Genomic DNA, 27989 nt, shown 5'->3' on the forward strand with positions numbered 1-27989 from the left:
TGACTTAAAATTTTACTTTCATTTACCTTTCTTTGGTCTTTCTTTTTTCCTTAAAAATATCTAAAAGTTCAGAAGAATGACATAACATTTTTTTTTTAAATCAATAATAAAAATAACTTGCAACTAATTGCCTTTTTCAACAGTTGTATAAGTTTAGACATTTATTATCTTTGAAAAGATGAATGCCAAAAATCTCTTCCAAAATCCAATAAAATGTTCTATTTTCTATGATACAGAAGATTACATCAATAGGTATATATTACAAAACATACATTGTATAAGTCAGAAAGCACTTTTTTCAAACTGTTCAGAATAATGTCTTCAGATCTTTCTAACTCAGAGGAGCTAATGTACGTTCAAAAGCTTAGCATACTCAGAAAATAAGATTATAACTTAAGTCTTCACAGAACAGATTGTTAATATACAGTTCATTACTGTGAACAAGTTTTACACATGTTTATTTTCATGGCACTAAAGTTGTAAGTTTTTTTTCTCTTCTAATTAACAAATTTAACATTCAGAAATAATAGAAGAAATATAAGGCAATATTACTTTACTGTTCCATTTAGACAGTATTTGCTAATATAATTCTTGTGATAAATATGAACCTGTGCATTTATCAAATCCCTAAGAAGATTATCTAAATCAACTCCCATGTAATTACCATTCACCATCTGTTCCACCAGGGCCTCAGCTGATCTGCTGGCATCTTGCAGTTTTCTGTATTTCTCAGGTTTTTCTCGCTGGATGGCCTGCAGCATGACAGGAAAGGTGAGTATTTCAACAGAGAGATTATGAAGATGAAAGTAATTAATCTTAGGGATGTCTTCTGATTTTTCGAGACCATTTAGCCTGTCACATTGCCCTGCCAGCCTCCCGATTTGTAATGAAAGCAGCAAGTACCACACACCATCAGGAAGTGAGTCAGTCATAAAGTCAAATACATAAACTGAGAATCAGAACACAACAGAGTTGACAAATGAAATACTTCAGTATTTTACAGACAAATAAGACATACAAATTAAGAGCTATTCAAAGCCCAATATTTCAGAATAAAAATATTTGTTCAGCAGAAATTCCTTGTGGAAGAATAAATTTGCTCATTTGTCATGATAACAGCAAGAATTGAGCATGCTAACCAAATCACAGGGTTTCAAAGCATACTACAGTATTGAATCCATATACCATTTGATTGTTTACTCTTCTGTTTGGAAAAAAACCCAAACCCTGTAAAATACAGATTAAAGTAGATATCTAACATATGTATGATCATATATAGCAGACATCTATATATGAGCTACTAATTAACAATGAGAGTGCACTCCAGAATCAACACAGGCTTCTAGTTGTGTATTGTATCTAATACTCTCAATTCACTTCTCCATACTCAAAAATTTCTCACCCTCATTCAGGCTAGCAGGTAATGGTGAGTAAAAGTTAGCTGCTAAAGTTTCAGGATATAGTAGCAATCTAAGTTTTTAATTTAATTTTGGGTTGTTAGCAATACAGATGGAAAGTAAAATAATTTTAGATCTGACAGCCCCTCAATGCTGTCTCATAATTAACATAATGAAGTCACTCCATTGATTTTAAACAAATTCAGTTGTATAATTTAGAAGCTCTAAATCAGAAGCCCAAAGAAGCAGCATGGGGCCACAAACAAGTTTGATACCAAAAAACCCAGACTCTATACCTCCCGTAGATTCTGAGCGACACAGTCTCCCATAAATCAGAGTCCTTCACTTCACCAGAGCAGATACACATAGAAAGGATATGCCACCACAAATCCTACATGATGTGTACGGAAAGATAATACACAACCCTGGCTGTGGCTTCTCATTCTGACTGACCCTGCTAGGCTTCTCAATCACCAAATTTCTACAGCAAAGGTATACTCTGTGTGACTTGACTCGCTGGGGAAAAGGTTCCTTACAACTGGAAAGAAACCTCAAGTAAATGTCTATGAATGCATTCAGTAGAATAACCTTATACAATTACATTTGAAAATTTTATTTTTCAAACAGATTGCTATGCTTAGGAGGAATTAATATAAACACCTCTGAATAAATTCACTTAGGATAACTTTTAAATTGTGATGCATAAAACATCTTCATTTTAATAAGTAGCTCCCTGGAAGACTTTCCTAGGTGAGGAGGTGCTCAGAACTTTAGAGACAAATTTCAGTTAAATTCACACATTTCTACAGCCTACTTATAACTGCCATTCATTTGTGCATATAGAAATGATTAAACAGCAGGCTTTCTAACAATATGCCAAAGCTTCTGTCAAACACTTTCAATAATACAATTTTGTATAAATAAAATATATAAAGAAAGAATATTTAGAGATGAATTAAGGATGAAATTATTTTGGGTTTCATAAGCATATCTTTAATATATGCCTATATTATCACTGAAAGATTATGAAGTTTAATCCCAATGAGTTAAAGATGACTGTATTAATTATTTATAATTTTTGTAGATCAATAAAATCTACCATTCTACTGTACAACTTAAATATTTTCCAAACTAAAAAAAAAAAAAGTCTATTAATTCTCTACAGAGTTGCAAAGTTTCTTATAGAATCTTAGTTAATGCTACTCTGTCTATAATGCCAGGTATGATTAGAATGAGTATAAATACAGAGAACTCAGAAGAATCTTTACAACACTAACATATACTGAAAACAATTTTACTCCATCTGTAATGCCAGATGTGTAATTATCATATGTTCAACAGTAGTAGTGAGCAGTGAGCACAAATGAAGCATTACAAAACCCCTAAAATATACTAAAATTTTGCTTTTTGAAATCTAAGTGATACGACACCGAAGCCTGTGGCAGTATCCAGTAATATACTATGTGTACTGACAGAAAATACAAGCACTGTATATGAACCCCTTAAATAAACACAAAAAATTGGTACATATCCGACTTCATGTCAATTACTTTTCTCCATTCATTTTTATGTAAATGGCATATATTATAAAAATCAAGGTCTAACACTGGTTACAGGAAGACATATGCTTACATGCAGAAAACACAATGCTAGCCAAAGGAGAAAAGACTGTGTTTTTGTTCTTTATACAGATTTTTCAGAAAAAATACACCAATATGAGAAAAAAAAGTTACCTTAACAGGCTTTTGTCCAATCAGGGATTGATTATCTTTTGGACTCTTTCATAGCTGGTAATGCAAATGTACAATAGCCTAGTTTTAACTGATTGAGTAACACTAAAAATTCATTAGCAAAATGCCAGCCAAAGGTGAAGATGCTATTTCCACAATGCTAAGCGTTTTATTTGACCCTGAGATTTTACTTGGCAGTTAATGACTTCATAACCTAGAGAACACTGATGGTCTGACGAATTCGGATGTTATTCATATCAAATCAACATTGTTCTTTGAGAGCTCTGTGAAAGGATGCATAGTAGCAGGACTCCCTGACCTCCTGTGCCTCTGATCAGTTGCCTCCAAGGGCTGGAGATGGCAACATTATCATCACTGGCTCTGACAGTGATTCAGCTTTCAAATATCCAGGCCCACCAAAGCATGTATGAAAAAGGTCACTAAAACAGAAGGAACAAATGAGAATGGGGCTTTTGAGAATGCAAAGAGAACAAATATAATTGTCTGGAATATCTGACATTTTCCCTTACATCTGTTACTTATATGTTTACCTTTGATTATAAATTTCTAGGTGCTGCTTCAAGGAGTTTTATTTCCAGTTTATTGATGTATAGTCTCAAATCTGACTTATTATTAAGTAGGATTTTCTAACTAGGAAGTTCTAATTATTTGCAATTGAACCTTCATATATTTGAACTTGCAAAACTGAATGTTCATTATGGCTTAAGAAAAACAAAAAAGGCCCAAGTCATTGTTAGTTCTGTTTTTAGAAAGATATACATACTAACTGGAAAATGTTAACAGTGTGATGCAGTATAAGGATGTTTATGGCATTAATGTTTGGATGTCTTTATTATTTAGGAGTAGTATGGTTGTTCTACAATTAAACTTCTATACTTATGGCATCCAGTCTCTCAGCCAGGTAAGGCAAATATCTTTCTTTTGTAGCTGGGAAAGGCTATAAATAGTTTTGCTTCTCCCCAGACATAGGAATGGACTTTTTGTGCATGTCTAATATATTCAATCTACATAATACAGCTGCCAAAGGCTAATTTCCTTCCAGTATCTGAAGAGCAGCTGGCTTAGCAAATGCAGTTGGTGCATTTCATACAGCCTGCTCTTGGCTCTGTCTCCCCCAGGCCTCCTCTGAGCTGGGATGGAAGCAAGCTTTTGGACTTGATGAATCATCAATGATGGCAAAAAAGCTTTTCTTGTGGCTGTCATTTCTGAAGTCTGCATCCCTCTATCATATAGCAGATTCACTTCCACTATATCATAAGAAAGTGACCCCTCATGCAAAAAAAATTATGAGTAGGAGAAAGCTGCAAGAACAAGAAAAAAAATCATCCAAGTAGTAACCTGTCCTCAAAAGAACAGCAGAAAAGAAAGTCATGAGGAAAAGGCCCTAGGTCTCAGCACTGACCATGGTGGGCAATAAGTGGTAGATCTGACATCAACCAAGCACAGGTGTTCTGTGCTACACCAATATATATACTATCATATAGGGAGAAAACTAAATGGCAGCCAGTAAGGGTAAGATGAGACTTCTGCATGCATGTTTACATGGCTGCACACATGCATGTAGAAGTACACTGCTAGGGTATGACTACGCATGTCAGTACAACACAATCTTTTTCAGTTATCACTAACATATGTTTTCCTTTTTGGCATTTTATCTTTTTTATACATCTTCTATAACTTTACTAGAGATTAGATCATAATATATTAAACCCCACACTATCTTATTTTCCATTGATTTGAGGCTTATTTTGTGGGAATTAGAAACAAAAAGTGTTAACAAGCAACAATAAAACTGTTCAAATTAGTGAACTAGACAGTACTTCCTGCTTTGGCTACCAGTTCTATGGATGGGGACAGAGACCAGACCAGAAAAAATCAAGTCACGACAAGCTTTAAAACCTGGCATTTAAAGAACCTGGGGCCTTTTCCTGTTTGAAAAGCACGTACAAGGACTTCCATTAACTGAAAACTGTTGAAGACAGAATCCATGTAGTACTTGTCACGTGCCATCTTTCAGAGTTGTCTCCTATCAAATTAATACATGTAATCAGACTGTTTTCACCCTTAAAACATCTCGAAACTTCTACTTGTAACTTGATTTTCTCAATAAAACATTCATTTTAAAAGCAGCGATACTCTATGAAATCAGAACTAGACTCCGTCTTTAAAAATATTTTCTATGTTAATGAAGTACACATGTACATTTCTCTTATTTCTATGTAGAGTTACTGGTTTGTCTCAGACCCCTCAATACACAGGAGATCCCTTTTCTGCACTACTTTTCAGTAAAGAAGCTGGAAATTGATATCTTAAACATCCAGTTGTTCAGTTTCCAAGGAAGTCAAAGAAACATCTGAAATATCTCCTGTTATCTGCAGTGTCTTGAATTTAAACTCTACAATGCCCATGTACTGGTCAAATTCTACATCTCCTTTACCTCCCTCCCTCCCTCTTCCTCCAGTATTATGTGTGTTTGCATCAATCTAAATGAGATTTGAACAAATGTGGTAGGTAATGGCCTCCCAGCCCCAATGTTCTTTCTCAGCACCAACAAAGGCAGGACAAGAGCTGCCAGGAGCTCCAGCTGGGACCAAAGGAAGGTCTGTGGTTCACCTACCTCCACCCTTTTATCTGCAGCAATCACCACCTCCTTGGAAGCAGAGAAAGGAAGGAAGGAGGCTCCTGGATCCTTTAATGCTTTTAGAAATCTTAGCAACTGACAATAAGAGGTGGAACATCATACTGGTTAAAGAAACTTGATAGTGCAGGTATCCAGCATAATATGTAGGTCAAGATGAGCTAATTTGCCATCCTTGAAATCGTTATGTTCCTCAAAATGGGAATACATGAAGGGGAGACATGAGCATTTTTTTAATTTGTTTTTTGAATTTTACCTACAATGAAGATTGAAGCACTCAGATGATTAACTGTGTATCTATTTATGTATTAGATGAATCCTGTTACCTCTGTATGGAAGAATGTCATGGAATTTGAAGCCATCAAATCTTCTCTGTATATTTGATCCATTTTACACATATTTCTTTTTATATATATATACACATATATTTATATATATTTCACATAACATGAAGTGGTGCCATGAACTAAATTCAGGATATTACATTCTAATGGACACTTAACAGGATTAATATTATGACATTAACAATGAAATTAAAATTACTGAAAAAAATTCTATGATTTAACATGAAATTTTAAATTGTATCTCTACAGTCAGAAAATTTTGTGTTCCTCAATCTTATCATAGCTGATTTATGATAAACAAGCAGAGGGGGAAAAAACAGCAGCAAAACTAGCTTCAATACAGTAACTTTGTTCCATCTCTTTTCTAGGAGTATGTATCACCATATATTTTAATGAAGTTCCATGATATACTCTGATACTATAAGAGCTAATTATAAAAAGAACTTCTCTTTCTCTTACACAGAGAAGAGGTATTTTTCACCTCTCTACAAAAATTAAATATGGAAGGGAATTTGTAATAGTTTAGTTTTCAAGGGTTAAATTCAGTCTGTGAAACACAAACAGAGGTACTCCTTAAGCAGTCCAGAATCATTCATTTTGACAAAAGAAGAAAAGAACTGGTTTTAGTTCAGGCATGGTAGAGGGGGGAAAAAAAAAAAAAAAAAAAAAAAAAAGGAAGATTGGTGATTTTCAGATATATTTTACAATGCTGTAAAAAGAATTACATACAGATTTTCTTTACCATGCACCAAAAGATGATGTTTCACACATTCTTCAATTTATGCACGTATAATATCAAATTAAGCTGTTAGTATAGAATAATGATGCATATTTAAGAAGTAATATATAGGCTATAGGCTTTGATTCAACTTTACCAAAGACTTTAATGTATCTAGAATACCTTTATTAAATATGACTACGTATGAATAAAAAAAGATCTTTGTATTCAGGCAGCCTGTGTAGCAATTTTGGTGCCAAAATCTGAAATTCACAGAAATACTGAGCACTTCCAAATTTCTCTTGGACATATGGACAATCAATGCTTGTCAGTCTACATCTAAACTTATTTAAACTTGGACTTTGAAAGCACTTTGACAAGCTAATACAAACTAACAGACATATATATGAGCACTTTCTCCTACATTGACTCTTTCTCTGAGATCTGAGAGATTGCCTTCTTTTCGATACATTGCAAACTCAGGACTCTGCAGCACTGCTTCTGAGCGGGTCATCCAGCTATGGAGCTCTGTTGTGTCGGAGTCAAACCTAAGAGACAGAGAAGTGCAGTAAGACATTTCATTTCCACAAAGTTTCCGAAAATAAGGTTGATGTGGGAGATGAAAAACATACGGACTGCAGAGGAATCGGCAATGTGAGATTCTGCAGTACAAAATAAGAACAAAAGAACAAAGGGTAACTACGGGTTAAAATGAGCTGCACAGATTAGCACCCAGGAAAGGGAACAGGTTGATCGGGTCCTGGGAACAAAAAACACCTCATGTAAAACATAAGGACTTGGCTCAGACTTTTGGACATCAGCTGAAAAAGACTCATCTTCCTTCTATTTGTACGTGGGAACAAAATACCATTGAGAGAAAGAAGAGGCCTCCCCTTCTTTGGAAAGCATATAATCAGAATGTTTGTCTCAATAAATGATTTCTGCACTCTCAAGTGCTGGAGTCCATGTTTTCAGTATACCACAGGTTGACAGTAAACATGTTTGACTGGTTGTTTAAACAAATAAGCAGCAATTTCTCTCAGCAATAGACAGTTTTAAACCCCCCCATATTTCATTAGATAGTTCATAAAACTATTCACACTAAAAATTGGAAACATAGCAATACCTTTTTCATTTTTAAGACCCTCATTTGACAGCTGAACAGATGCAACAATTTTCACAATAAGTATTCTAATTTTACAAGCTGATGTTTTTGGAAGACGTGAAACAAGTAGCTCTCTGAAAAGAGAGTACCACAAGTCCTGTTGTCTCAGCTGAGGATGTAAGGCCTATGTGGCAGGCCAAATGCAGCCTTCATACCTGCAAGATTTCCGTCCCAACTTGTGCTGACAACATTATGAAGGATATTCAAGCAGGAAGAGTGACCATTAGGAAGGAGTCTCTTCCAACTGACTCAGTTGTGGAATGTAATTACTAATCAACAGTAAGTTCTGATTTACCTATAGCTAAAACTTTTGAAACTGCAAATGAAGGTCTTCAACACTCTATGTATTTTTAAAATAGTTTTTATTGTAGAGTAATTTTTATTACAGTCTGGATTCTTTCATCAACTCCTTTAAAACATCTTAATTTTTGTTATCTATTCAGAAGGTAGAACCTCAAAATCAAGGTTACCATATGCAGATATTTGAATTACTGATGTGTAGAAAAATGAAACTGTGATTCATTAACTACTGTAGTTCTTAAAACAAGAGGCTTGAGACAATGAATCTTCTCAGTTGAACCACACTGTATTCTGGAGTGCATTTCTTTATTGCACAATATGCTCTAATATTTATATCTAATTTGTAACTGATTTTCCTTTTGCAGAAATACAATGAAAGCAATAGAACAGGAAGACCTAGAAAAAAATAATGAGCTGTATCTTTCACTTTGCTTTGTAAATATAGGTTGTATCATTTACATAACATTGAAAATCTACTAAAAACAAGAACGTGAATGACAATAATATCTGTGGAGGAATTAATTATTTTATAAAAATACACTGCAGATATACAGGACTAAAATACAAGGATGTAAGGTAAAATCAGGTGCTATAAAAATCTACATATACAGAAATGAAAACTGAACAGAAGAGTTTCATGTTTGATCTAATATTTATGCCTCCCTTTCCTTCTCCACTGTGATCTTTGTGACTCCATTTAACAACACAGTGTGAAAAACTGAGTAATAAATAATGAAAGGAGAAGAAAGAAAAATAACACACTGCCTTAATCCCAGCCCAACATTCTATAGTCAAATTATAAACTTTTAGGAATAATTTTGATAAAGCAATTCCTAATAATGCTATTTGAACACTCATGAAAGGAGGAAAATATGATTGTGAGGTAATGGAAGGTGCAAAGATTTTTGTTTTATAAAGAATTAAAAATTCAGAGGTGGAAGACAAAAGAAAATTCCTGGATGGTTCAGGGAATCTTTGCACTGGTACCAGATTCTAATCCCTGAAATCGAACTGCACTGCCAGTTAAGAGCTTCCTACTTTGCCTTTATTTCTGATCGTATGTGACACTAAATCAATTGTGATTCTTGAAATATACTGTTAATCTCTGTTAATCTCACAGAACATGAGACATCTGATAACAATGAAGAAGAGTTTACCAGTCCCTCAGTACTAAAATCCCTTGGCTGCAGGTAAAATTATATTACTTCTGGTGTTCTCTCCATTCTCAAGCTGCAGATAAGTAGGACCAGTGAGACCAACTTTCTGAAGAACAGCCTGGCATTAGCCTGGTATAGGATGGAAACTGACAGAGCAAAATGTTCATCAGTGGTCATTTCTTCATTTCTTAAGCAATAGAATTTAGCCCTTGCCTCTGCAACATCCTCCCTGGAAGAGGAAAGGGAGAATTTGGGACATTTTTGATAGTAGAACAAAATAATCAGGAACACATCACATGGCCCAGAGATTCATCAGATGGTGGTTAAGTATTAGACACAGCAGACAGCATCTTGACAGAGCTGATCTCAGATAATGGATTGCTCTGTCACTTGCAGTTTCTTCTGGAGATAAATATAACTCCACAAAACCTCCTGCCCAAAAAAGGGCTATAAAGAGTGGGCAGAAAAGGATTAAAAGACATGAAAGTTAATTCTAAGTAGCTTTTTGTAGCACATAAATATCGTTAACATAAAGACATTTTTCAATTACTTTGGAAAAAAAGTATTCTCTTTCATGTTCAGCTTGTATAAAAGCAGGAAATACAGGTAGAATATGTCATTTAATCATTCCACTATGATGACTGGACATTTTCTTTCTGGGCAAAGCAGCAGTTACAAACTATATTAACTCTAGATTGATATCAATGGATCAATACAGTCTTTAAATCTCCTAAGTAAAACAATACTTTTGACATAAAAAGTAACACAATATTACCCCTCTGACCCAAAAAAGATGACTGCATACAGAATTTATTAAAATAAATCCATGGAAGACACTAAAACTGAATCACTTGAGACAATTACTCTAAATAATTACCTCACTTTAGCAAGGACATTATCTTGCTCCCCACCTAAAAATTCAACCTGCAGCAGAGGATTTTCTCTTTACGTAGCACTCATGGTTTACTTTCCAATTAGTCTTTCCTTCTGCTATTCCACAAGAGAGATGCTATCTTTTACTGCCCTCACTGCCTTCTCTCTACAGGCCAGCATATGTCTGCCAGATTAAAATACAGTCTCTTCTTACTCCAGAGCATGCTTGAAAAAACATCTTCACATTTTTAATCCACATCATTCAAATTTTCAAGGAAGTCCCCCCCCCAATTGATTTTCTGAATCATATGGCCACTTCAGATTCCCATTCAAACTCTCCTGCTGACATCATCACATGTAATTGTTCAAAAATGATTCCTTGTTCTATCTTTCCATTCCTTTTCTGTATTAAATAAATGATAAACCTCACCTTTAAGGCATTTCACAACTTAGTTCCATTTTGTTTTTCTCTTTCTGTGCATGGAATTTCTGACCTAATTACCCAGCAGAGTATGATACTCAAGTTCTACTACGAGGCCCCTGTCTAATCAAATACTTTCTGGAAACCACCAAGTAACAGCAAGCATCAAGCATTAAATTTTTTATATTTCACAATAAAAACAAATGCAGTTTTCATTAATAATCAAAGGGCTGACTGACTATAAACCTTTTGTCCTATTGTGGTTCTAACAGCCTACTTCATCTAGCAAAAGACAATGCTATATTTTAAACTCATGATTTTACCTTTTCTTACACACTACCAGGGCAAGATGATGACAGTGAAGTAATGTGCATGCACTAACCTTCCACATATTTATATGAACAACTTGAATGTATAAGTTCACTTAGGAACACAAGTTGTGAATTACCTTGCTGTCATGTGGCCATCACAGTGCATAATAATTTCTCTAAATTAAATTAATTTAATCCTGAAGCTGCTACTACATTACTGTTACCGTGACTAGACAGAGGTTTCAGTATTTCATTCGTTCAACAGATAGAAATTGCCTCACAATTTCCTTTGCTCATTTGTTTTTCTCCCTTCCCTCCCCAGACAAAGCCACACGGGGCATGTCACCACTGTGTATCTTGGGCAGACATAAGACCATTTGCTGGCAGAGAATGATACAACACTGATCCAAAAACCACATTACTGAATTGCTGCATTTCCATGGCTGGATTGAAATGACCAGCTCACCAGCCATCTTCCTCAGCTTGTAGGTCTTCACTGCCTAGAAACGTGAAAGAACAACTTCACAGTATACAATGTCTACTGGCAGAATTATTCCATGATGAACTAATTCCCTGGTGTCTTTCTCTATGTTTATAGCTGATGAATGGTTAGTTGATAAATAGCCTTGTTCTTATGTCCTAATTCAACAGTTTGTTTATTTGTTCTAATAAATATTTTTCCCTTACTATTTTTTAGTTCAGTCCCCAAATACTTTTATTTCCTTTCTGAACGACATTCTGGACCTTCCTCTACACTTGTGATACTAATCAGTTTAGCTTCATCAACATTACGATCAGCACATTTTGATAATGCATGCCAAGGCATCAAAGAAAATGTTAGAACGATCCCAAGTTTAAGTCTCCTTCAGAAACTTCACTAGTATCATCTTATTAGCCTCACAGTTTTCTTTCTTTAGCGAACAATCCATCTTACCGTTGGTAAGGTAACCATATTTTCCCCAGCCTGAGCAGTAATTTCTGAATTGTAACATGGATTGCTTTGCAGAAATTCTGATAGATCCACTACATTTCTCTCATGTAAGCAAATCACAGCTAAGGCAAATGAAAATCTAGAGGTTGTTGTAGAGTATGTTTATTAACACCATTTGACTTCAGCAAACAGCCAATGGCTAGAGATGTAAAGTAGTTTTAAATCCAGTCATCATGCCTTCCACTGAGTGCCAGCTGGTACCACTCCTATAATACAGGAGATAATTTCAGACACCAAATGTGAAGAATATGTATTTCTCAGTGTATTTGTCACTATGCCGTTTATCACCTCACAAACAAGATAAAGGCATAAAACCCAAGGACCACTAAATTATAAAGTGTCCATGTTTACAGACCTCAACATACACATACTTCTTACACTCTAAATTATACCATAATATTATATATATAACATTATAATAATAAATTATTCCTCCTGTAAGCAACAAAAAACTATCCTTTTGTGTCTCAGCCAGCTTTTCCTTTCCTCTGGCACTGGCTACAGAGATACAACACTGAAACCAAAGACCACCAGGAAAATTGAAGACATGGCTTTCCTCTTTTTAGATTTGCTAATTAATGTTAGATAACAATACAAGAGAAAAAGCTGCATTTCAGTAAGAGGGTAAGGGTCAAACAGCCCAATGGAGTTGCTGTAAATGTCCTAAACATTCAGCATTTATTTCTGACTAATATAATTCATTGGCCAGCAATGGGATATTTGAAACAGTAACTATCCAAAAACCATTTTGAATAAGTCATTATAAGTTTTCCTTTGATCTATTTTTCTACAAGAATCCAAACTTTTTTAAGTAGTGAAGCATTTGAATCCCAAATATAATAATTTTCAAAGAAATGAAGGCTACTCTCTTTTCAAAAAACTGCTGTTAACACTTGTTAAATGAAAAAAACACTAGATGGAGCAACTATCCTATTTTAACATGTCTTTCTCTTCAAAGGGCATAAATTCTCTTTCGAATCTGAGGATTAACATTATATCCATAACAATGTTATGACAAATAGACTTTCCTTGGAAACATTAGGAAGCATGTACAAAGTTCTTTAATAAATGGCAAAGAGAGGTATCTTTGGACATTATTTAAGAAAATTAATATTATAAGTATGTTAAAATTAAATGTTAAGCAGCTTTAACCTGTTTGCTATTTAAAAACCTACTGTGAACAGAGTAATTTTCAGATTTTTCTATGCTACACAACTGACCTGTTTTTCCCAGAATACGTAAATACCATGAAAATGAAAACATTATCTTGCAACCCTTTCTCCCACTTTTTTTTTTTGTCCTAAAACTTCAGCTGTGTTACATTTATCTCTAGTCCTAATGCCTAACTTTCAAGACCGTTATTATACAGCTCCAATTATGTTTTCCTTCCCAGTTTCAAATTAATCCCTATGACCAGTAACAGAATTTAGCACATGTCTGAATTATTCTGACATTTTGAAGCATTATTTCTGAGGTAGTTTCAAACTTTTTTTTTTGGGGGGGGGGGGGAGGGGGGGAATGTCTGTTTCTTATCTCTGCTTTCCACCACTGAAGGTAAAAAGTTGCTTTATAAGGAGAGAAAAATCAACAGGTTCTTTCCCATGCATTTATGTCACAGTGTACTGGGGCAATGAAAATGTAATGTTCACTCCTGTGTATGCTATTGGTCTAGAAGTCAAACCGCTTTTCCCTAGTTTCTTCAGTATAAATGGAGACTCTCATATTTCTAATCCTTCCAAAGCACTTGGAATTGTAAAAAATAAAAAGCATTCTAGAAAACTTGATGCTTCAGTCTTAGCCATCTGTTGGTTCTCCTCAGCTAAGTAGCTGGAGACTGTACTCTTACACAGTCCACTAAAGCAATATTCACAGAATATCCAAACTATTCTTTCTTCCTCCTTGAAACTAAGCACCTGACAATTGATGCTGCAGTTGCAGTGCATCTTTAAGACATCCTATAGTCTTTCTAAAACATTTAGATCACAGGAAAGCAAATCTGGAGCACGAATCTTTCCAAACACATGCCAGTGGAGCCTGGTGCACTTATTTCATGCATACTCTTTTACAGCAACAACACTGACTAAATCTTGAGAACACATGAAAGAAGCTGACAAAATGTAGAAGCATTATTCACCACCTCAAAAAAGCCTCAACTGCCAATGTGCCTTTCTCCCCCAATACCCAAAATACCAGGCAATAGCATGCAGTGTGTTGCACTGTGACTGCGCAAGGAGGCCAACACAATCTGGTTATGCACCTTCAGAAGCTTCTGGCAAGCATTCAATAATTGCTGCGGGTTTTTTTCAGTAAAACAAAAACTAAGCAGTACAGAACCATCAACCCTTAGTCATTAAGTGCTCAGAGAAAATTTTGAATATAACACACACACATACAATATAGAACGATGTAGGAGAGGTAGGTTGAGAACCCCCATTCTCTTAGTTTATTTAAAAAAACAAAAGATAAGCAGTATTATGGCTTTGTTTCTTCGTTGGTGTCTAGTTACCAATGCACACAGACATTTCAGATGAGCACCCAGATTATTTTTCTTTTCCCATTCTTATGCTTATTTTCGATATAAATTTATTATGCTGGACAGAGACAACAGCACACTGTGAAATGTATTAATTTCTAAGACTGCATTTTCATGTTCTAATAAAAGCAGTCAAAATAACCATCATTCTAAGCTGAAACTCCTTCCCCAAAGTTTCCTCTCAAAGTGTTTCTCTGAAGCTATTTATTGACTTGTTCTCCTGCTCTGGAACACCCATTTGAACTTTCTAGAAAGGAAAGGTACATAAGTCTTTTTTTTTTGGCTGTTCAGTTAGAAATGCCAAAAATATTATCTAAATGGAAAAATTCCATTCAGATAATATAACCTTCATTCATCCTACTGAACAGCTGTGGACATTTCTAACATCATTTACTTTGCACATTACCATATTATATGTGCACTCATAGGTATTCAGTGAACAGTCATGCTGAACTAGTTCTCATATGATGGTATGACTGAACTGTTAAAACAAATCTTGTAACTCCTGCACACAAAGCAATATTCCAGCTAGCTATACCATATTAAAGTGTATTAAACAATGAACTCCCTTCTTTCTGCTAGAATGCAGCTTTCTTTCCTACCAGATCAAAATAAAAATCTAACCTGTGCAGCAAAGAAAAGGACTCTGATTTTTAATATATATAAGAAACCACAGCTTACTCTATTATCTCAAGACATCCTAGGCAAAGACTGAGAACTACAGACTGTTCCAAGGTTCATATCTTGACTCTTATCCAAAAATTAAACAGAACTTGTATGGTGATTGAGTATATTTTAGATAGCATAAAATGTAAATCAAAACCTCTTGAAACCTAGTATGCAATGGTAAAAACATTAACATTCTGTAAATTTGGTAGCAGATCTGCCAATAGCATAGCTGCAAGGAATCATAGTCTCATATTTGATAATATATCCTGTTTTCTGTACACGGATCTGTCAAACATATAAAACCTTGCTAGCTGCAATACTTTACACAGACATCTAAAATACTTAAAGAATTTACAATTCTAAGTTTGTATAATACAAGGTATTTCTGAACATAAATAGCTCCTATAATCCAGATAATTCCTGCCCTCTGGTAGTTTCCTTACATGACAGCTCAGAAGTCTGTAGTCTGCTCTACCCTGACAATTTTACTTTCACTATTAAGACAAATCAAAAGAATATGAGCAAGAAGGAAAATATAGACTAATACTACATACTTAGTAGATGAGAGGAACTTCTGTGGCAAATTGGACTCCAATTCTGTAATAATGCATATCTATTTATGGAAACAACTTTCTTGAAGAATGGTAAAATATATGTTTAAAAAAATCACTCTCATTCATTTAATTTTAGCTATGATAATGCTTTCCTTTATAACAGCAGACTTGCAATTCACTTCCTTATATTTATGTCAAGTAAGATCACTATTAAAACATTGTTTGGAAAAAAGTGAAAAGTTTTAAAATACCAATTATTGAAATACTTTAAAATTTCAGATAAATTTTCCTTCTTAGTTTTTCAACTTCAAAATTAGGAATGCCAATATTTTCATGGCAGGGACCATACCTTAAAAGTGGATAACTCTTGCATAAAAGACAACAGGACCTCGATCCTGTTTGAGACCTTTTCACATTACCACTGAAACACTGACAAGAATAATATAATGTCTGTTAAGTAGAAACATTGCCATCTAACAATTCCTTGAATAAATTCAAGAATTGTGAGTCTGCTAATAGTCATTATTCTGAGTGCTTGGGAATATATTACCAAAATATAACTCTCGCTATTATTTAATGGTAACCTAGGATACGTCAAAAAGACAGATTCCAAATCAGGTCTTTGAAGATTAGATTCAATTCATTCAAATTTAGCTAACAAAGTTACTTAGTCTACACACTTTCTATAGGAGTCGTAGTTATTCAATTTAAGAAAGAGGGGGTGAATCACTCTACTTATATCACATATGCATCATTCTTCAATAGTAAGGCTAAACTAGAAACCTTACTTTTAGAATGGTCAAAGAGGGGTTAGATAAATCCAACTTCAGATGTCTATGTATAAAAAAGGTGCCTCTAAGTATCTATTGTTTCAACAACACACTCCTTCAACTAAAAAAAAAAAAGTCAGATTTCTCCTACTCTTAGTATATTTAATTCTTCTTAATAAGTTATTTCCTTATAAAATAGTCTTTATCAGTAAAAACACATTGAACTAAACAAAGATATTTTCTATAAAAATGAGACACCGAGTGCAGTTTTACATTCCTTTCAGTCCTTGAATCTGTTACCTTGGAATTAATGTTTATCTTTACATCAAAAAACATCTCCAAAACAAACATTGCAATGAGTGTTTGGGAGTCTAGCTTCTTAGCATCTCATTCAGAAATTCACTGCTTGAGCCAATTCTACTTAAACTCATCAGAAATTTTTCTTGTAACTTTAACAAATGTTCAGTATTAGCCTAAAATCCCTTGTCACTTGTACTTGAGTTGCACAGGAAAAAATCTGAAAATAATGGTAATGCATGTTTCACCAAATATTAACTCTGCATCTGAAGAACTGTTATTTCTACTTCTGATGCACAACCCAGAAAGAATATAAACTGAACTTTAGAAACCAGGAAATAGCTGTACTAGTAGTATTCTAACTATTAAAAAACTCTTTTTAAAGATTTTTAAAAGCTGAGAACTATCGGAATGCTTTTTGTCCTTCAAGTTTCAAGGCTATAATCAAGTGGAACCCCCACAATACCATACATAAGGACTTCTACCGACTATAATTATTATCCCAATGCTATTGACATGATTAACATTCTCTACTGCAAAATAGTTGGACTCGAAGCACAAAAAAATCCATAACTCATCCTGAACAAAGAAAGATAATAATCAATGGGTACCTTAGCAGAGAACAGAAATATAATTTTAACCTTAAAAAAGTATTCAGCAAATTATTCCAGTCAAATGATTATTTTTGCATTCTCATCCAAACTATCAGTATTCTCTCTCCATCTCTTAATTATTCTCACCTCTTCCTAATTTCTGAATCCACAAGGAGCTGCCTTTTTTTGTGGGGTGGAGGTGGTGGGAGTTCCTCTTTAGCATGCTTAACCAGGATTTGTTCTCTTGTGGTCACCATAGTTACACTTTCCATTACAGTTCTCTGTGTTAGTGATGTCTGAGTAGTAGTGACAGCCTGCGAAATCTGTGAGAAGTATAAAAAGAGAGGTCACACATTGTTTGAAAGACTTCAGTAAAGACTGTTTGGACTAGTAATAGAAAATAATGAGAAACTGCTCCTCTCTGATCATAAACTGACCTTCAGAAAAAATAACACTATACGCAACTCGAACCAAATTGTTTTATCTGACTCATGCTGTGTGAAATAAGATATCTGCAGAAGTCACTATCAAAATCAGAAAGGATCCTGAACGGAATGAACTTATGGCTACCCGTAAGTAATGCTGAATGAAGAAAATAAATGAATGGTCAGCTTTATGAGGGAATTGAATGATAGCAAATATATAAAATGTTACTATTGCTATGATCCTCTCCCTCCATTCTGAAAATCTATTCCTTGAGAAGTACTAAAGGCATGGTAATAGCATTAAATTACCAATTGTTATTTTTACCATTTATAATAAATTTCAAACTAGAATGTCATTCATGACAATCTACTTGCACAAAAGGGCAGTTAGATTTCTGTCAGGAAATCTTAAATTAGAAAACATACACTAGAAGGCATATCAATTTGCATCAGTTTTATTCCATAATTAACTAATGTTAAAGGGTCATAACAGATACTAATACACGTAATATGTAACACTGTAAACATAACAATCTAATGCATTTAGCTTTGATCAGTAATATGAAAACAAACCCTCCATTTAATTCAGCTGCATGAAAAAAAAAAGGAATTATGAGAAATAATTTCTGCTCACATTTGTTTCAAAGATAGTGTCTGTACATGTACTGCTTGTTTTTATTTGTTTCCATATAACACCAAACTACAAAATTTCCACTTAAACATGTTCTTAAGTCCCTTAACTCACAAGAAATGGGTCAGTTCTTTTTTTGGTTCTGTCAGATGACGGTTCATTTGTCAAAATGCTCTAGTTACAGCTCCAATGACCACCTCACAGTATAGGGGCAGTGAAATGAAAAATAAAAGGAAGAAGTTACACCAGGAGCAGGAAAAGCTGTGCACCAGAAAATCCCTGCTTCTTTGCTTATTGCCAATGTGCAAGAATTAAGAATACTTTCCAATTCAATGCCAGGAATGCCCGTATCTAAAATTCCATGAAACTATAGACACACACTTAAATTATCTATTCGTTCCTGCATCAGAAAGTTGGTAAGAGAATTGAGTTACTTCAGTTTTGAGACCTTAGTGTTTCTATAAACAATGAAGAGATAATGTATACCAGGTAATTAACTATAACACCTTTCCCACAATGCTTTCATATACTGAAAAAATAGAGTGACAAAGGGGATACTGTTAGCAACCAGCCTCTTCTCAGCAGGCAACATCAGTAATGCTAAAACAACCTTAAAAAAAAAAAAAGGAAATTCCTGCCAATATTGCTAAATCTTTCACATCATCTTCTAAAAAAAATGTCTTCCTGTTCTTTTTCCAGTCTGCCAGTGGAAGTAATGAGTGGGGAAGTCCACTGCCACTGTCATTTTGTCAGTCTTTCTTACTTAGAGCAGTCAGCTCAATGCTATGCTTCCCCCTCTAGAAATGACCAGCTGTCTAGGCTTTAGAGCAGAATCTGGACTAGTCAGAAGACTACAAAATTAAGATTCAGAGCAGATTTTTTTTTTTAATCTCTGGATTAATTATGTCAACTGGAGTAAGCTGCTTGTGAAATGCAGGGACTTAGCTAACGTATGAACTACATAAATTCTTTGGAAGTGAAAAACACCCAGTTGACTTCTTAATCACCACAATATTATGGATTAATACTCTTGTTTATTTTCCCTCAACAAGATGTATTGAGTTTGATATTTACATCAGCAAGGCCAGGCTGGATGGGGCTTTGAGCAACCTGGTCTAGTGGAAGGTGTCCCTGCCCATGGCAGGGGGGTTGGGACTATATGGTTTTTAAGGTCCCTTCCAACCCAAATTGTTCTATGATTCTATGATCTACAGAAATCATGACTATATTAAGTAAACATTTCCATATGTTTTATTAAAACTTTATATAGCATTCTTTTCAATTTTATTTTAAATTAATTTGGGGGCGGAGGAGCAGAAAGGAAAAGCAAATTAAAGCTTCTGATTTCTAAGTTTCTATGAAATTTGAGCATAACACCTGAGTCATCTTTCCTTGAGTTGACTCTGTAGCTAAGAACACTCCAAATAATTGCTTGCTCCTTATATGCAGTTTTGAGTACAGTCTCCCTTTCCTTTTCTCACAAAATTCTTATTACACTCGCTTTTATCCAAAAATCAATGATAGGATGATGTTTCTGACACTAAGGTCATATCCTGTCACGTTTCCATTTGCCAATCAATATCAGGGTAGAGTTTACAGTGAAATAGTTCTAAAACAAGATAAACCACATCTAGGGCACTCTAGATATCATCTGCATCATACTACCAATTACAAAGGAATTACAGTTTCTGCTGGTGATTGGGAACTGTGCTTCAAAGGCAAGCAGTGCAATTGCCATATGCTCAGAGCAGTCAAGTCACGATGCTGTGGCAGGTAATGATTTACATGTCAAAACAGTAAAGAAGTATTCTTCATGCTTAATCAATAGGTCTGGAGGTTAAATACTATATACTTCAAAATGAGAACTGAGATGTAAATTTGAAGTTCATAATCATTCTAATTAGAGACTGAGGAAGACTAAAAGGAACTGAGGATTACACTGCAATATAACTCTGTAAGAAAAAGTTGGTTCACATTTAAGGAGTGTACACACTGTAGTGGGTAAAGGTCAATCCTTAATAATATAAGGAAGTAGCTTTTATTAGCTTCCCTGGCAAAAAATAAAAAACAACCACCTCTTAAATCTAATCACTGAAGAGGTATTTCATGTATTATTCAGAGATGATCCAAATTATGACAAAATATTTTCCTTGTCCCTCTCAGCTCAAGACAAGCAAATATGAAACAGAAGGGACGATACAGACTAGGCCTTTAACCCACTAGAAAATCATATGGAAAGTGCTAAGGTGACTCACAAGGCTGCACATTAAAAGGCTTTCAAAATACAATGCTTGCCTGCAGTTTCACATCAGCAAGCTCATCTTAGAAACATGTTAAAACTCATCTCTTTTTGGAGTGGAGAAATTTAAATCTTCCTTTTCATCCTCTACAGGCAAACCTATGTACAATGTGTGTATAGCACTTCAGTAGTTTTATGGCATTTTATTTCTCTTTTATACGGCAGCCTACCTTTAATGCCACCATTTATTACTGCCTTTGGAAGTGCCCTCCATCCTGATAAACTCATAATTTTCCTTAACACTCACTTTTGGAGCTGTCATCCATTCTTTGATGAAATGTATGCATGTGAGGAGGGAAGTTCAGATGAGGAATGGTGTTTTCTTTAGTTTGGGAAGGTTTTCAGTACAATTTAGTGAAGCATAATGAACACAACAAAGGTGGGTTTAGAGTTTCTATAAGCTATGCATCTAATCTAAGCAAGTTGTCCTTGTCCTTGTTTCTACTATGTGGTCAGTGAAGGAAAGTTGACATTTTCATGATGAGGACAAACTGCAATTTTAGCAGTATCTCTCTCTCAGAAACAAAAATGTAATTATGAAGGTACTATGAGAATTATTAATGATGGAATAAAGTTCATTTTGAAGTCAATATCAAAGTTGGATAAATAAAATGTGCATTTTCTAATAAATTATAGTGAAAAATTTTGTATTTGCTACCCTCTTCCAATTCCCTTCCTCTCAGGCTCATGACTAGAGAGAATAATTATATCTTTTAGAGGCATTTTTTTCTCGCAGTTTAAATGTATAAATGAGCTCTATAACAAATAATTGCATAAACCCCACTAACATTATCTGCCCTGCCTATGCAGAAACACGTGGCAAAAAGTACACCATCAGTATTTCATAAAGGACTTATCAGAGCAGTGAAATGGTGCCTTAGGAAGTGGGCCTTCAGTTAGTGCCGAACGTGCGATGTCTCCAGAATGTTAATCAATACACCCACAACAGCATACCAACTCCGTACCAAGCAAAGTAGCTTCTCCTTGGAGGAAAAGCTTATCAACTGAAGTGTGCTGCTATGGTAAGACAGTTACAGTTTTGTGAAACCTAAGCATCTCCCACCTGTGCTGTTCCACGATGTATGGATGCACAGCCTCAGGATTTCTCACTTCATGGGGAGGCTATCTTTTCTGTAATCTAAGTTCCATTTTCAAAACTGGTATCTGCTCTTAGGACCAATCAACAGTCTAAATAACTCTTGAATAGTTTGGAGTGACTTACTAACTTCTTCAAATCATATTACCCTAGCCATTCCAAATTCAAAATGCATGACTGGATTTTCCTTTGCATCCAAACAACAGGTTTTCTACACCAAATATAAAAGAGTTAAATCAAATTTTCCATTGTTATAAATGCTGTGTAGCACAAACTGGTTTTGCCTTCTGTTACTAAATGAAATTGTACCCCTTCCTCATTTTCTTCTGTTCTCCCAAACTAGTTTTCCCCACTTCAGCTACACAAGGAACTGTATCACAGAGCAAACTAAAAGATGAAGGTATAAGTTGGAAGCAAGGTTACTAAGAAGTATTCACATCACTACAAGAAGTATAGCAGCTTTCATTTAATTACCCAAACATAAGTTGGTAGAAGCATTAGTATATAGTAACAAAAAAGTGCAGCATGGTGAAGGGACTTGAATCAAACTGACCAGAACTATGAGAGGGCCTCTAGGGACAGGACAGAGGTGCATGCAGTAACGTTCTGCTCTGTGTTATCATTAAAAATTCTTAATGTCCATTTTCATTTCACCAGTCATGCAACGATAGCACAAAAAAACTCAATGAGATAATGGAATGGAAAAAAGTGAGCTGATTTGGGTTTAAACACAATAAGAAAGAGATATTGACATGTGGCTACAAAAAATAAATGCACAATTGGGTTTTGTTATCTGGTTTAACTAATGTGAAACTTTAAAACCTCAATTTCTTTTTTAATATATTACAGTCAACATAAAGGAGCTGAACAAAATAATAGCAGTCTATTCTTTTTTAATTGGAATTTTGGCTACAGGTGAGGATTGATTTTTTTATTTTTCCAAGAAGCTTCTCTTTTTATGGCCTCTTTTTAACCTGCAAATCAGCATAACTTAAGTGGAAGTAAAAAAGTAATTTATTATAAACTTTCACTGTTGAAAATAAATAAAAATAATTTCTCTTTAACCAGCAAACAGTTCTTACACTAATTTCAGACTAAGTGCTATTCCACAGAGACAGCCACAAAAACAGAGCATTCATTTGAAGTGACCAGCTATCATAGGTTAAAAATAAATTAACTGGAAAGAGTACTTTCATTACGTATTGTATCATCCCTAAAAACATAGTTAAGTACCCAAGAAAGTAATCAATGCTATAGAGACAGATCAAAAACTAAAGAGATAAATAAAATTCTGGAAAGTTATATTACAGTTGTATATAGTACAGCTGTCCTAAAAATAAAATATCTTAAGCAATCATGAAGGGAAAAAAATTAAAATAATATGACAAACAGCACCAAAACTGTATCAGGCATTTGACTGGCAAAGGATTTGACAGTCACCAAGTGACAAAATGATGGTTTTAACAAACCTGTTTAGAATTGCTCTCCACCTTCTGAACAAGGCTATCCCAGCGCTGGGCAAAACTTTCAAGACGACTGTCTAGCTTTTGAGCCACTGATTTATTTTTCACAGTCATAAGGAGGTCTTGGCTGAGCGACTTCAGTTTACCCATCATTTGCCTTTTCATTTCTAGATCTCCTTTAAGAATCTGTTAAACAAAATAACATCAGGAAGAACAGTAACTCATACACAAAATACCCCAAAACCAACAAACCCAATGAACTTAGAAGAAAAATCCTAGAGAGATCATTATAAAGAACTGAAAATATGTAAGGGTATTTCATATGAATTTCTACACTACCATATTGCTGTTACTGTAAAAACTGCTGGCAGAGCTGACATAGTGGAATCGACACATTGCACTTCACAAGGCAATATAACATGACAGGTGGAGCAACTCCAGGCACCACAGCATGCCTCAGGTGTTGACATAAATCAAAAAGCTAACAGCTGTGTGACATTAATAACCTTAATACTGCACTAATATTAACAACTATATCAACATTTCAAATAATGTTTTCTTAAACTTTTTTTTTTATCTTTGTCATATATTGCGTATTAAAAGTCACTAGGAAAAAAACCTGTTTTCTAGAAAAATAATATTTGACCCCAAACCAGGATTAAAAAAAAAAAAAAAAAAAAGCTCAAAGAAAGTAAGTTTTGTTTTGATAGTCTTGAAAAATCTTGTATTTCTCATCTCCCTTGGATCTCGTCAGGCTCTGGCTACACGGCAGTAGCCCCCCACAGAATGTGGATGCCTTGGGAACCCCAGGATCTCTGCTGAGTGTGCCAAGGAAAGGGGCCTGCAGCTGGGAGCCAGGGAGCTCCCACATATAACCTTTGTGCTCTGCCAGCTGCTGGGCAGCCTGAATCCATGGATGATAATGGAAAAGGAGAAATCGTCAGTCTTCAGGCCTTTACTGCAGCAAACTTTGAAGGGAGCTTGAGACTTCTGAGATCTATACATGCAAACCTCTCTATGAAGCAGCCTCTTCAAAGATCCAAGAGTCATCCACAGCTCCAGTTCTCACCTGGGTTTGTTTCTTTAATGTCTCTACTGGTTTACTCCATTGATTTTCATACCTTAAGCGTTCATTATCAAATACTGGCCAAGTTTTTAACTCGCTATGCAGCTGATGATTGAAATCTAATCCCCAAAGTATGAAAGGGATAATTGAGCAAACATTTAGACAACAGAATTTACTTTCCAGTAGTCACATAATCCAGAATTATAAACTAAAATACAGCTCAGTAAAAGAAATATTCATAGTCTTTGTATTCAGTACTTTTTACATTCAGAGGTGATTTGAAACATTGTAGTTACTAATGTTATATTCAGTTAATATCAACATTTAAATTGACACATCCCTAAGAAATAGCAGCTAACACTTTAAGAATCTGTTTGCATTATAACAGATCTAACAGAGGGAACAGAGTAGATGTAAAACAATTTTCCATCTTAAAACTTCAAGGACTGCTAGATTTTACTTTTTTTTTTTTTTTTTTCCTACAGTGTCAGGAAAATCTCATGTGAAAACTACCACATACACTGACAGACTAAAAAAAAATGGTTCCCTATGAAACATGATTAGTGAATTCTGAACAGCAGTGTTCCATTTCCAACCTCCACAGCTGACAACAGCTGTATAATACACAAATGAGTTCAGCATCAAACCCAGATACATGAAGCATAATCAGTAATTGAAACACTAGAAAGAGGAGGATACTAAAACCTTCTGTGTCAAAGGTACCGCTCACTACTACCTAATACGCTTTTGTGATGGCTACAGTTAACTTATAAAAATATACTGGGGGATTCTGCTTTCACATCTCCTTAATGAAAACCTGGCAACGTGCTAAAATAAGCAGGAATATGCTCTAGGTTTTTTTGTTTTTTTGTTTCTGTTACAAGAATAGACCTAAAATACTAATGAGCTAGCAACAAAATATGTCTTTTACCAATCTGCAAGAGAACAAATAGTACTGTTCGCTTTATGAAATTCATTATCAGATAACTCAGTCATAACTTCTGTCAAGTGCATGCTGTAAACTCCAGTGTTTGAACATCATAAAGTAGCTTCCTTATTTGTTGGTAGTGCGCTTTTACTAGTTGTTTTTTGTTTTCAAGTTTTTAATTATTACTGGTTTTCTTTTCCTTAAACATCACCAAAAACTTTCTTTGCTCATTGCAATATTCTAATCATCAACATCTACTGTAACTGTTCAGCTGCTGAGATTTATTCCAGTAAAATAGAATGTAATATCTGATTTATCTCTTCTAATAAGTAAATAAATTTGCATTAAGGGAAGCAAGACATGATTTAACTATATTAATGGTGTAGTTACTATAAATCTACAAACCTAGATCTTGTATACCTTTGCAGTAGATCTCAAAATGTTTTACAAAAAGAGGAACACCATTACCTCTATTTTACAGGCTGCAAAACTTAGGCACAGGACGTGAAAACAAACTATGAAGTCTGTGCCATAAAGAACAGTACAATTTCACCACAGTCTGTCCACTAAAGTTCTACGTTCTCAGTGCATCATATGCACTCCAGATTAGTCCATGCTCTGTGTCACCTTTTGCCTTGTGTAAGAATTCAAAGACAATTATAGTGACAGTGAATAAATGATAGGTGGAAAATTTTAAAAATCCCAGTTGTTTTAAGGAAATATTTTTAGAACTAGAACTACCACCCATCAACATCATAAAAAAAAAAAAAAAATGAAGAAAAGTCAGTATTAATACATGCACAAAGTAGTAAAGCCTAAACAGTTTTTCCGACCTTTAGACTAAGCAAATCCCAGAAGAGAGTTAATGACAAAGGAGATAAATTTTCACATACAAATACCAAATAATTCCTCCGAAACAAGCCATCTGAGATTATTGAAACACAAAAATTTCTTGCAAAAAACAGTTTTATCTGAATAAAAATTCTTACAAATATAAAACAGGGGTACAGTATATAAATTAATAAGAAATCTAGCTGACTTGTCAATTTTAGCACGTCAGAACTCGGTGAATTGCTACACTAACTAAAAATATATTTTATCCATTAATTTCAATAACAATGAAAATGTGACCGCTAAAGCTGAGTAAAAAATAGGGACAACCTCTGCACTGGGTTTCCATGGCAAGATTCTGGTAGCAGGGGTCTGCAAGGGTGGCTTCTGTGAGAAGACATCAGAGGTTGCCCCCACATCGGCCAGAATCAGTTCCAGACAGATAAAAAACAGATCCACCCCTGACCAAAGTTAAGTCCATCAGTGGCTCCAGTGCTACCTCTGTGATAATATAATTAAGAAAGGGTAAAAAATTATGTACAGCAGCTGTAAGAGAGAGGAGTGAGAAAAATGTGAGAAACAGCCATGCAGACACCAGCGTCAGTGAAGAAGGAGAGGGAGAAGGTGCTCCAGGCACTAGAGTAGATCCCCCTGGAACCTGTGGTGAAGATCATGGTGAGGCAGGCTGTCTCCCTGCAGCCTGTGGAGGTCCACAGTGGAGCAGATATCCACCTGCAGTCCATGGAGGACCCCACAGCAGAGCAGGTGGATATGCCTGAAGGAAGCTGTGACCCTGTGGAGAGCCCACGCTGGAGCAGGTTCCTGGCAGGACCTGTGGCCCCATGGAGAGGAGCCCACACTGGGGCAGGTTTGTTGGCAGGATTTGTGGTGCCATGGGGGATCCAGATCGGAGCAGTCTGTTTCTGAAGGAGTGCACCCCATGGAAGGGACCCACGCTGGAACAGTTTGTGAAGAACTGTAGCCCTTTGGAAGGACTATACTGGAAAAGTACATGAAGGACTGTCTCCTGTGGCTGGGACTCTACACTGGAGCAGAGAAACAGTGTGAAGAGGAAGTTGTAGAAGAGATCATGTGTGACGAACTGACTGCAACCCCCCATTCCCATCCCCCCTGCACCACTCAGGGGGAGGAGATAAAGAAGATGGGAGTGAAGTTGAGCCTGGGAAGAAGGGAGGGGTGGGGGAGGAAGGTGTTTTAATATTGTTGTTATTTCTCATTATCTTACTCTGATTTGGTTGGCAATAAACTAAATTAATCTTCCCTAAGTCAAATCTGTTTGCTTGTGACAGTAATTGGTGACTAATCTCTCTGGCCTCATCTTGCCCACTGAGTTTTTAGTCTTATTTTCTGCCCCTGCCTTGTTGAAGAAGGGGGGTGAGAGAGTGGCACATCATGGCCATCCAAGGCTAACCCACCACAGCATAATAATCTTTGGGACATCTTAAATCTCTCTTCTGTTAAGACAGATTTCAATACATTTTTTTTTTGCACTGCCTAGACTGCATCCCAACATCCATACAATAGAGTATTCTGACACCAAATCAAGTATCAAAGTTTAATTTACATAGTTTTATTTTAAAAGTTTGAACTTTTAATGCTTGGGAAAATCACACCTGAAAAAGAATGTACAGAGAACTAATATTTGTTAATAAAGGTGAGCCTGCAGTCAAATCATTAGAAAGGATCAAATTCAGGGGAAATACATGCTTGCTTATACTAAGTCAAAAAATCAGAATTTGGGCTGCAA

The 27989-nt window shown here is 35.2% G+C and overlaps 1 protein-coding gene and 1 long non-coding RNA gene across 11 annotated transcripts in view; one reads left to right on the forward strand and one right to left on the reverse strand.

Moving 5' to 3' along the window:
- Window positions 1-27989, reverse strand: part of DMD (dystrophin) — a 1076492-nt gene that overhangs the window by 751760 nt on the left and 296743 nt on the right. For all 10 annotated transcript variants that reach the window (XM_042788288.1, XM_042788292.1, XM_042788293.1 and 7 more), the window contains 4 exons: window positions 23403-23582; window positions 17630-17805; window positions 7273-7396; window positions 665-752 (listed from right to left, as the gene is read on the reverse strand). In XM_042788288.1, coding sequence (XP_042644222.1) covers window positions 665-752; window positions 7273-7396; window positions 17630-17805; window positions 23403-23582 — 568 coding nt within the window. The remainder of the gene's footprint in view (window positions 1-664; window positions 753-7272; window positions 7397-17629; window positions 17806-23402; window positions 23583-27989) is intronic.
- Window positions 17859-26939, forward strand: LOC116961522. The gene is made up of 3 exons (XR_004407017.2): window positions 17859-18054; window positions 24151-24469; window positions 24948-26939. It is a non-coding gene; the product is annotated as an uncharacterized LOC116961522 (long non-coding RNA).

Source organism: Tyto alba, unplaced genomic scaffold (genome assembly GCF_018691265.1).
Source record: "Tyto alba isolate M040663 unplaced genomic scaffold, T.alba_DEE_v4.0 Super-Scaffold_14, whole genome shotgun sequence".
Lineage (NCBI taxonomy): Eukaryota > Metazoa > Chordata > Aves > Strigiformes > Tytonidae > Tyto > Tyto alba.